The following is a 12,387-nucleotide window of genomic DNA, read 5'->3' as shown; positions in this document are numbered from 1 at the left end:
CTCCTTCACTTCTTCATTCCCCGCGCTCTCTCTCTTTATGTTACGAGCGTAGTTGGTAAGCGTCGAGCACATTGTCGGTAGCACTTGGACGATGAGACGCGTTGACAGCTTCCGCGATGAGGACGGGAGTGTGAGAGCGGGGTGTGTCGGGAACATAGAAAAGGGGGATGGCGCGCACGGAAAAGCGGAAGATTCGCAACATTCATAAATAAAACCGCGCACGCCGCGTCGTTCCATCGAGATCTTTGTCTTTTCTTTTTTTGTTCTCAATTTTTTTTCTCTCTCTCACTCTCTTAAGAAAAATAACTACACAAGGAATACCATCTACTTTTTTAATGAGATATCTCGGCTTGGTTGCGACGCGATCTACAAAAGCGATAAATGTGTCCCGAAGAAGCGCACTCCGCCCGTATTCCGCGGCTATTGGATCGGATAGATAGAAGAATCGCTTTTACGGGAAATGGTACAAAACGCGAAAGCGGCAACGTCGGGTCGCGTACATTATCATTCCGTTTGATTTGGATTCCGTCTGCGATAGTATTATACCTTGACACTTTTAGCTTTGACACTCTTTAAATGTTATTTGGCTTCTGTAAAAGAAACTTACGCTCGTAATCATGAATATATTTTTTATTGTACTACACATCTAGTTACACGTCTTTTGTCTGTAATTTATACGTTTAGATACACGTATTTTTTCTCTCGTGCTGATATTTTATATGCGACGAGATTGTGTTGCTTTGTAAAGTTACTATTTTGTAAAGTTATTCTAAAATAATAATTTTAATCGGATTATTGGATCGCGACAAGAAGTTGTTTTTAATTAAGCTTTCATATCGATATATATATATATATATATATATATGATCTAAATTTCAAAAAAAACACCATGAATATTGCGGAAACGCGCTGTGCACAGTAGTGCAATTCATTAGAGGTAATTTTTGCGACATTGTTATTATAATCGCATTATTAAACTAATGCATGCACTATCGCTAAATATAAAGTTATAATACGCTTTTGTCACACTTCCCTTTCAGCATCACGACGCATCACCGCTAGCTATTACGTCTAATAAAAAGCAAATGGAAAAAAAAAAGAATTTTCCGAACACAGTTTTCTTTCTCATTTTTCTCGGTAAACGAAACTTGCAATGTAAATCTGTTTTTACAACGCAGATGATAAAATATTAATTGGCCGCAACTAGACTAGAGTGATATAAAGCGGCATCCATGCAACTCCGTATCTATTATCACACTGAATACGATATGCTTTGCTCGCAAAAGCAAAGTACGAAATGCATCTCGAAAATTTAATTCTACACATCCCGTGTCCCGAAAAACATAAAACAAAAAATTTCTTTTTCGTGTACTGATCGACAAGTTGCTTCAATCGCACGATAATGAGGTCTCCTTAATTTTGTGTAATAATTATATTGACACTTTATATTTTTATTTTTTTCTAGAAAAGTATGATTTTAATCACATTTAACATTAATATTATATATTTAATATTAATATTAATTATTTAATATTAATTTAATATTAAATATGAAAAAATCGTTCGGTTTTTTACTTTTCACATGACATAATACACACACCAATATCATTTCTATTCAAATGTGCTTCTATCTAATGCGCCTTTACGATGTTTTATATCAAGTAAGATCTTTTAATTAAAATTTTAACTACAACAGTAACGTTCATCAACGCACGTTTTGTATTACTGCAACTTTACTTTGTTTTTTGTTATTTTTATTGACGTGACACCGATGACTTAATATTTTTGTACTGAAGAAGAGACTCAAGTAGAGTCGAAACGTATATTCTGTTATACTAAATTATCACTGCGATATATTGTTTGTTTTTAACTTTTAATAAATAAATAATTTTCTATAGAGTGCTCGAAAATTAACCTTTATTATTATTTGATTATTGTTAATATTAAATATATTCTACAAATAATAAAACTAAAGTTTTTTTAAGAACGCACGATTTGATGTTAAATATTGTTAACAGAGGCTAATAAAGATGCAAAGAACTCTAGTGTTTTAAACTTTAAAACACATTGCTATGAAATTTCCTTCAGAATTACTTTCAACAATCATTCGTCTGAACTGTCAGCGTCTGAATTGATATATAGAAAGCATTGCACACAACACGCGCGCATATTTCGTGTACATTTACATAAAACTTTCCCGCGCTTTGAAACCTTTCCAGAGAAAGTTCTCGAAATATCTGGAAGTAATAAGACGCCGCTTTCTCTGTGTAGAACACGAGCGCTCTTATTCAAGCCACGTTTTTAACGTCATGCATAGTCGGTTTGAAATTTTATTTATTTTGCATAAACAACGCGTTGAAATCGGAATAACGCGAAGCGCTCTATCACATATCTGTATATATGTGCGAACTTTTGCGGGTGAATCATTTAATCGCCCGTAATCCGATTTGTGTTGCAGGTAGCGTGGCTACGAGTCGATACGCAGACGATTCTAACGATAGCGAATCACGTTATCACGAAGAATCATCGGATCGCAGTGACGCACAGCGGCCATCGGATATGGTCCCTGCACATAAAAGAGACGCGTCAGACTGACAGCGGTTGGTACATGTGCCAGGTCAATACTGACCCAATGTCCAGCATCACTGGATTTCTCGAAGTTGTTGGTAAAGATCATCTATTTTTCACGAAACAATCGCTAGTGTCCGTTTTGGGAAAAAAAACAAAAAAAAACGAACAGAAACAGAAGAACGCAAAGATTGCGTTGACGCGCCATTTCTCGTTGTTGAGCGACGAAAACAAATTAAAAAAACAGATTAAAATTTTGTTTTTAAGATTTATCAAATAACACACTGATATCTATTTTTTACTTCCGATTAATAAAAGTATTTTGCAATTATTCATAAAGCAGATTCATATAACGTGGGTTATATGAAATTCGCGAAAATCAAACATTAATAAAATGCGAAAGCTCTCGTGACAAAAATATCGTGTTGTCAGAATTGGGTATATTCGCAGCGTGTGTAAAATCGCATTGCATTAATTTTTATTTGCGCCGTTAAATCCATAGATATTATTGTGACGTAATATTTAAACGAATGACAAATAATAATAATGATTGCGAACCTTTTGTCGAGTCGAGCTTTGTCATATCCCTCCCCCCAACGGGACGTCATGTCATGTACACCAGATAAACACGATGTCGCGCGCTGCTTAATTATTATCTGCTCTAAGGTTACAAATGTTTTCTGCGTCACGCGCTTCGCAATCAATACGAATTATTATATTGCACAAAAAAAAACCGACACATCCGCACTCATGAACAAAACTGATGCAATTTCATTGATTAACGGCAATAACGACACGAGCGCAGCATGTCCTGAATTTTTTCTTGATAAAAACTCGTCGTTATGTTCTTTCATTTCCATAATATGTTCGTTAAATTACGCGCGATGTCACAAAAGCTTCCCACAAATAAAAACTTTTTAGACGAGAATAACTGTTATTTTTCATTCGGATATAACGACAAACTTTTTTTAGTGTTCTATTTAATTAGTACTTTTAATAAGTAAATTTTGTCCAAATAGAGAGAAGAGTTCAAATGTGCGCGCTATTTAAAACCACATCTCATAACGGATTTTCATAACGAGTAAGAGGCGGAAAATTGCAAAGCAAAGGGAAATGAGAATCACAGAAGTGATTTAAGGACTGCCGTCGACAAATATTTGCGAGCAAATCGCGCGTTCGGAATTGCTCGTGAATTTGTAACCCCATCAGAAACTCTCCCCCGAATCCCTGCGAAACTCGACTAAGCACCGGTGGACTCAGCGTTTTCCATGTATACGTAACTCGCGATTGTCCCGCGGAACACGTCCTTTGCTTGGCAGGGCGCATCCTTCTTCCCGCGACTATGCATCAACTGATCCTTCCTCGAAACTTTCTTGGCACTTGCTACCCACCGTCCCTGTTACCGCCAACTTGTCAAACTTCGCCAACTACGCTCGTCTTAGCGGACACCGTAGTACCTCCCAGAGAAAGCTGTGATTGCTACTACAAGACACCGATATTCAATCCTTGATTATTTGTTTCGCGGCTTTCTTAAGCGACATCGCGTGCACAACATTCTGTAAGCTCTTCGTAAGACTAATCTTTACTTTTAATTAAGCAATTATCCGAAAATAAGTTTATTATTTCCGTTCGCAATATACAAATATATTGTCAAAACAGAACTAACGCAAGAGGTTAATAACTCATAAACCCAATTACAAGATTTTTGAAAACTTGTCATATGTAATACACTGAAAAAGATCCAAACTAAGGGTCGAAACGTTTGTTAAAAACTATACAAAAATAGTACCCAAAGATTTGGTTATTGCCTCGAATTGGCCACTTCCCTACTAGTATATTTATTGTTTAATGTATTAATTTATAATATACGCGCGGATTTAATATAAATAGAGCCCCGTATCTTTTCTTCTTTATTATTTTCTTACTGACTTATATGGGATTGTTTTTTTTTTCTATTAAACCGACCGGGCTTCTGTTATTTTTTTCCTAACTTAATTCGTATTTCTTTGCCACTACCAATTATTGGCCGGCTCTGACGAAGGTCTGACACTATTCCCTCCCGATCTCTGGAGATCGTAGGTCAGGCTCTATCACGCCGCGGCGCAATAACATTCGGCGAGATGAATATCGGACTGCCGGAAATTACCAAATAAATGCTGGCATTCTATACTCCCGCGGAAAGCTAATGCATCTCCATAAATACCTCAGCTGAGCTTACTGATTTATATCTCTTAACAAGCTCACAGATAGTATCCCATTGATACATTGCGAGGCTCACGTTAACTAGGATTTAAATGAGACGAGCGTGTACGGATTTTCGCGCGCGAGCGGATGTGCAGCCGAACATTTGTTTCCAGGTGATATTATTTATTTCATTTACGCAATACAGGTTTTTTTTGTTTCAATGTAAAATATGCGATTTTAACACGCGCTCGGTGTAACGCAGATCTTTCATAATTTATACTTCGCGACACGGTTGTGTGTTGAAACTTGTCTTCTCACTCGTTTTTCTATTAATTTAAAAATTTTAAAACTAAATACGAGAGAGAAAAACATAATATTCTCCATTTAATCGAAAATAATGAGTATTTTTCTTTTTTCGCGCAAGCTTCTCTCGTCGGCTTTTATTTTCCCGTGCAATTATATGTACATATATATGCATATATGTAGGTATACATATAGATGCGGATACGTTAAGGTAACAACATCAAGAGTTATTTTTAAAATTTATATTTAATAAATGCATTTCTCTTACATACTCTGAAGCGTTTTCAGCGCGTTCGACCGCGAGCACACCGTAATTTAGTTTTATTTTTGTGTGAGACGGCGCGGTACAAAAAAAAATTATACGATAACGTTGCGTTAAATTTTGCTGTTGGAAATCCAAAGCAACGTTTTCGCCGGACGAGAAAGAGGAAGAGCCGAACAGATTAAAGATTTCACACCTCAGCGAGCTCTTTCGGGTGGCTTGCCAAGATAGAGACGCCTCCCCCGCCGGTTTACCCGTCACCTCCGCCGGTCTTTCCGCGATCGGCCGGATTTGTGGCGGTGGGATGCAAATGTATGTAAAGTACGTGGCCCCCGCGCCGAAACCTTCGTGGGCGATTGTACTCTTGGCGGGCTATTAGACACCTTCTCGGGCAACTTCGTGCTCCCCGTTCTAATAACCGGTCGACCTCCTCCGCGCGCCGCAAGTCGCCCCCTTCCCGCAAAGAGTCCCGTATAAACGTATAGTTTAACCTCGCCGCAACCCCTCGTTAAGATTCTTCTTTATCGGCCCGGCCTATCGTCGGCCGCATCGTCAAGGCGTGGGGAAGAAAAAAAACAACACGATGCCCGGCTATTTTGCTCCATCTTGTTTTATCGGATGACATATCGTATTTTTCGGTAGTTTGCGTTGCTCGCGAACAGGAAGGAAGAAAAAAAAGCGATATTGTTATAAGCGTCTAGCTTTACAAAGCTCATAATATTCTGTTGATGTCGGATTTAAAAATATATTTCGTAATAATTGCGCATTTTGTTTACATAATTATTACTTTTTTTAATATTTTAAGCTGGCTACGTTTTTTTTTTTGTAAAAACAAAAAATATTTGCTGCGGTTAGATATGAGATAAAAAGAAAGAAACAAAAACGGTACCTGTTCGTTTCCTTTATGCGTTATCGAGCCGTCGATCGCAGTTTGCTCTAATTTGCATTTAGAAAGGGATGGGATGCAGGGAGAAAAATTATACTTGCACGAATTCGTTACAGTCTCTATTGTACATTCCTGAAACTCGCACACACGCGCGTGCGCGCGCGTATATACACTGAAACACGCACACACCTGCGTTATTTGCGGGAAAGTGATATTGCCTCTCCCCAATGATGTGCGCATGAAAAGTTTGTCGTAATTATGCAAAACTGTTTTTTCTTTTTCGACGATTTACGGTGAAAATAAAAGTCGTAAAATAGCATTTAGACAAAATTCACGCTAAGTAACTAAATACTCTTGGAAACAGTAATAACCATAATTCTCTATGCAGTAAACTCGCTCAAGCGCGCAATTTGTAGCAAATAACGCTTCGTTTGCGTACTCACTTGCGATAATTAGCTTCGAGTAATCAAACTTCTGTTGAGAGATTTCGGTATCCGAGCTGTGTTTTTTTTCTCGTTCTCTTGAAAAACAAAATATGATAAAAAATAGAAAATATGAGAATAGTAAATATCGTATCCGATATGTCCGTGCGAAACACCCGGACCGAATATCCTTGAAAAAATATTTTGTATCACTCAGTTTACTTTTTATTTTACATTCGATTAATGCACTTTGCCGAGTGACATTGATTGATACACTCGCGCTTTTACGAATAACTATTAATTCATCTTCAAACTTGTCCGCAGACAAGTAATACCTACGTCGCGCTACGCTCGTTACTTTTGTCTGGTGCGGCGTGTGTCGTTACATATGTAAGCGCGCACATATATAAACATAAAGCCCGAGCTTATCGCGGCCAACCCTCGTTAAATTTCTTGTTTATCGTAGTGAAATTACTGGTTTGGTCAACTTCTACCTTGGTGTGATATTACATGCTTCTAATTACGTGACCGATTACGGCCAATTGTGCGTACATCGTCTCAGTTAGCATACGCGAACGTGTCAAACAAATGCAAATAAAAAATACGACTGTTTGACGAGAATCAGTGATATTTGACTGACGTGTTAGTTTTTTAAAAATACCGTTTGATATTTTTAAAAAATTTATTCTTAAAAAAAAATACAATTTATTTGCCCATAACACACATGCGCGCGGACAACGTAGTTAATTCGAACTATTTATTTCAATTAATTTGTGCTTTGAAATACGAGATCTTCTTTCTCCGTGATAATTATATATTTTAAATTTGAGTCTAAAATCGTCGTACTACGCGCTACACAGCAATGAGAAAAATATTTTCACATGAAACACCGAGAAGATGACAGCGGAAAAACATATCAACTATCACTATCGCATTACTCGTAATTATATCGAACAGCAAAAGCGAATGGGTTTTCTTTTACCTTTGCGAAATTCAATCTTCCAGCAGATCGGTAGACGTGCATCAATTTAAATATCATGCTGGTCTGAACGGCGCACCGTCGCGCCGATCGAACTTTTCAAACGTTATCGGTACGTCGCGAAATATAGCGGCCATTCAAAAAGGACACTCGAAGATATCGGCACGCCGATGAAACACGCTTTGCTCCATGTGTGTGTGTGTGTGTACGCGTACAGTCTACGCGCAAATAAAACGCGATGCCCTCATGTGAAAACAAACAAAAACAAAGGCAGCAACGCGCGCGCAACGCTGCTCGGGCACGCGTGAAATAATAAATTCGACCCAATTGTTTTCCCGTATCAATAAATATACTATCTGCGGATGCGACGCTTTTTTTCGCCCCGTTTGCGACCGACGTAGTCGGGGACGTAGCGCGCGAAATGAATTGCACGCCGGGCCCGGGTGATATCTCTGTGACCTCTGTGATGGCGCGCGCGCACGGCCGTAGCGACGTTCGGCGTCGAATTGCTTTTTGCCCCGACGAACGAAGCCCCGCTTAATTCTTTGGAAGAATTCGCTCCGTACTCTGTTGTACGTTCTGTTTGACTGTTCTGCCGTGATTCGGCCGCGTCGTCACGGGTCGGTCCCGTTTTACATTTCCAACGGTTCTTTTGTCGAGTTCGCACAAACATTATTGCGAAAATAACTCATGCGGTAAACGTTTTTTAACTCTCTACGGAAACATACGTTTTACATTTTGCTTGTACGTATTTTTACTTTATAAGAAATATTAATGTATCTCGAGGAATATTTATTAAAAAAAAAAAAAATGAAATAATATAAGAGTTGGTAAAGGTGTTTTAATTATCGATCGCGGTGAGAAAGCGTTATATATACATCGGAACGCGCTGAAGGAAAAGCGATTTTGTATTCCTAATGTGCCTCGGGTTTTCCACGGTGTTATGCAATCGCGGCTCTCGTCTCTCTTCTCTCGGCCTCGTCGTTAGTACAAGGAAGCATCATTCGCACTCGGTACTTTTTCGCATCCGCGGAAACTTCGTCCTGGGTACCTCTTTGCCTTCCCGAACACGTCTTTCGTAACTCACCGGGGGGACGCGACGTCGGTCTCTCTGTGAGAGCGGGACTATTCACGGAGGTAGCCTCTTTCGTGACCGGGAAAGAAGTTGGTCCGCGTAAAGCCATGGTGGAGAAACCATTCCCCGTCCAGTCGTCTTTTCCGGGTACAAAGCTGCATGTGCGAGCCGTGCCATATTCGGGGCACTCTATTTCGTCTCGAAAAGCAACTCGATAACGAAATTCCTCGCATTGTTGCCGTGGGAAAATGTATCGCAACGACGACTGTGACCGCTAACATCCTTTCGCGCGGTGGAGATTATTTTTCGCGAAGAACTCGATCACATCGTGAAGTGCCGGCGACATCGTGAGCATTATTCTGTACGCTGTTCTATGCGCTTCATTGAAAAGGCTCCCGCGCGTGTGCGTGCGCAAATAATTTCCGCACCGGTGCCAACGTCAGCGTAAAAATTGTCGCAAGCTGTGACGATCCCGTTCGGATAAAACAGCATAAAAATGTGCGGAGAAGAATTTATCATCGAGGGATTTTTATTTTTATTTATTTTTTTTTTTTCGATAAAAAAAGCATTTTAAATCGATGAAGCGTTTCTTGGTCCAGACAATTGAGAAAAGAATACACTTTTCAACGAAATATAAAAGAAGAGCGTAAATGTTTCTCTTTGCGAAGGAAAATATAATAAGCGCTATATTTCGCAGATCACAGTTTTCCCGCATAAGTGCAATATTCCATTTTGTCGTGCTGTTAGTTTGTCACATTGTTTCGCCTATCTCTTATGTACACTTAAATACAGACACTGACTAATTTAACTTGCAAGCGTTGGCGCGTCAGTAAATCCAGCGAGAGAGCAATGACCTGTTCCTTGGATGCAAGTTAAACATGACGAAAATATACATATATATAAATATCTTTAGAGATATAATATGTATGGTATACTATACATATACCATAGATATAATATCTATATTATACATTTATACGTATATATATATATTTGTTTTCTTTTGTTCATTATTTTTTATATTTTAATTAATGTTATTTTGTTAATGTTGCGCTTGAGGGTATTTTCCTAGAGCGCCTCAGAAATAAAGCTATGTCATATCATATCATATACACGCACGCAAAACATTAAAATATATTTACATTTTATTAAAATATATACTTATATTATTAAATTAAAATATTAATAACCTATATTTTATATATGAAAATAATTTGCATAATTCTGAATTTTATATATATTTTCGCAGAATCGGAACAAAATAATACATTTCTATCGGATTAGTACAGATAATTTTACCCTCAGTGACATAAAACTTGTTCTCGTTCGAATTTGCGTTGTACGAGCGCGATAATAAATTTTCCTACTTTGATTCAATATATTTTGGCAGACGAATATATTTTAAGACACAAATGCATAAATAAATAATATAAATTCGGTCGATCATTTTTCATAAATACAAAAAGCCTTTAACCACAGGGGAGATGAGATTCCTGTGAATTTTTGTTCCTATCGAGAGACGCGACGACCGGTTTCTCTCTGCGAATATTTTGCTGCGTTTGTCAAAGCAAAAGAGAAAATTGAACGGTTTCAGTCAGCTGCTGGTTGTGGCTTTCATATTTATCTGCGTTTTTTTTTTACACTTAGCATTTCGTAAAATTTTTCTATAGACAAGTCACCGGTTAATTCAAATATATTTTAAAACGAATCAGAGCTGAGAGAATCGTGAATGGTGGAGTGCGTATTAAAATGAATAAATCAAATTAACATGATAAGTACATGAACGGCTTAGCTGTGTTGAGGTTGATTTATTTATCCAGATTAGAGAAATAGATGGGCAACAACTCTAAACTATCCACTTCCTAAGCGCAGAACGACAATCCGCCGTATCGTAGCTGACTGTCATTTACTAAACTCGGATAAAGCAACGTGATGGCTTTACTTTGTATGATATATTGGTTGCTTATGCAGTAGTCGGATAATCCACTTACATCGTTTCTCCTCGCCGATTCCGCTTGCATCACTGGGTGCGCGGCAATTTATAAAAGTAGCTTTAAAAAGCGTGCGACTTACAATAATTACGTACAATAATTGCACGTGAAATATGCAATAGAGAAAAATAAAACGTTAATATTTTAAATTACACGCATGTAAATCAAAAATAGTAAATTATCTGCTTTTTTACAACTGTGCATAATAACAATTGAACTATATAAACAGTTATGTGACACATCAGTATGCAATAAAAAACCATTTTGTACACGATTTCATCTTTCTGCTAAACGTATTTTATGCAGCTTCCGCTTTGTCGTCGCAAAGACGACTATAGAGGAAGACGAATATGTGTCGCGATCGAGCGAACGTAAAAAATAGATTCGCCGCAGCCAATACCGCGCGCGCCCTCGTGCAACACCCCATCGAATTTCCAGTCGCGATCTGCGAACAAAGCGACGTGGGTTACGACCCGTTAAAATCACGCGCTGTAACCAAAGCGCTGAAGAGAGATCGTCTTGACGAAAAAAAAAAAAAAATTTCTTCTTCACAATCAAACAAAGAAAAAATCGAGATATCTCCCGCTACGGAAACGCGAAAACGTGGCAGGACAAATCGGACGTGGGCCGCCTGCGAAAATTCGAGCGAGAATTCGGATTTGTCGAAGCGAATCGGAATTTTACGAGCCGAGACCGCGCGAGCGAATGGGGCGAGAATTCGCGTTCGTTGATGCGATTTCTCGCGTGCGTGTGTTCTCGCGGTGCGCGCGGAATATTGCGACAGGCGGTGGTGGTGGCGGAGCATGATCTGCGAGATAGCCATCCATCTAACCCTTTCCCTGGCGCGGCATTGCGCAATCCTCTCTCTGTGTGTCGCTCGCTCGCGCTCGCGCGCGCGCGCGCGCAGTCTCCGGGACGTTCTCGTTGCAATGTGGTCATTGTTTCAGTGCCGCCGGATATCCTGGACTACCCCACGAGCACGGACATGGTGGTGCGGGAAAACACCAACGTGACGTTACGGTGCGCGGCGACCGGAACACCGGAGCCAACAGTCACGTGGCGTCGCGAGAAGGGTACGATCATGTCAAACTGGCGCGAGGGTACGTATCTTCTGAGAAGGAGGCGGGGAGAGCCATCTGAGAATTCAAGTATATCAGATCTTCATCTTCTCATACGCGGAAGAAAAAGTTTTGCTACTCAAGTCATCCACAACGGGAAGAGGTCTTGAGTCTGCTGAATATTTTTATTTTTTTATTTTTTATTTTAACACAACGCGTGTTTTGGTAAAACAAATCAGTAGGCTTGACAGATTTTTCTTGCTGCAGCAACTGATCTTCTTGTTATTTTAACAAAACTTTTTCCCGCGTAAAGAAATCATTCTATTAGTCCTGTAAGTATCTTCGGTTTAGTCGCTGCACGACGCCGTTTCATCAGTCGTCGACTGATACTACTTCAGATATAGAGTCAGCTCAACGGTCTTTCCGTTCGTTTTCTCTCAATCGCTGTCGTCGTTGTCTTGCACCGTTTCGCTTATATTGAACGTAAACCCGCTCGCGTAACGTCTGTGCTACTGCGAAGCTTTTTCTCCCGTTCCCCGTTAAAACAGAGTGACAGAAAATCCGGAACGCCGTTTCACGCCGATTGAACGAGACGTTTATTGTGCGCTCGGTCAGTTCGTTGAATGCGTTTTGATGGACGGTGCGCCGAATCGATACGT

The 12,387-nt window shown here is 39.3% G+C and overlaps 1 protein-coding gene across 1 annotated transcript in view; it reads left to right on the top strand.

The window, feature by feature from the left end:
• Positions 1-12,387, top strand: part of LOC109852158 (protein amalgam-like) — a 77,410-nt gene that overhangs the window by 52,255 nt on the left and 12,768 nt on the right. The window contains exons 3-4 of the mRNA XM_020423041.1: positions 2,459-2,666; positions 11,618-11,770. Coding sequence (XP_020278630.1) covers positions 2,459-2,666; positions 11,618-11,770 — 361 coding nt within the window. The remainder of the gene's footprint in view (positions 1-2,458; positions 2,667-11,617; positions 11,771-12,387) is intronic.

This window comes from Pseudomyrmex gracilis, unplaced genomic scaffold, assembly GCF_002006095.1.
Source record: "Pseudomyrmex gracilis isolate BER0280 unplaced genomic scaffold, ASM200609v1 scaffold_25, whole genome shotgun sequence".
Classification (NCBI taxonomy): domain Eukaryota; kingdom Metazoa; phylum Arthropoda; class Insecta; order Hymenoptera; family Formicidae; genus Pseudomyrmex; species Pseudomyrmex gracilis.
This window is presented reverse-complemented; position numbering and strand designations above follow the sequence as displayed.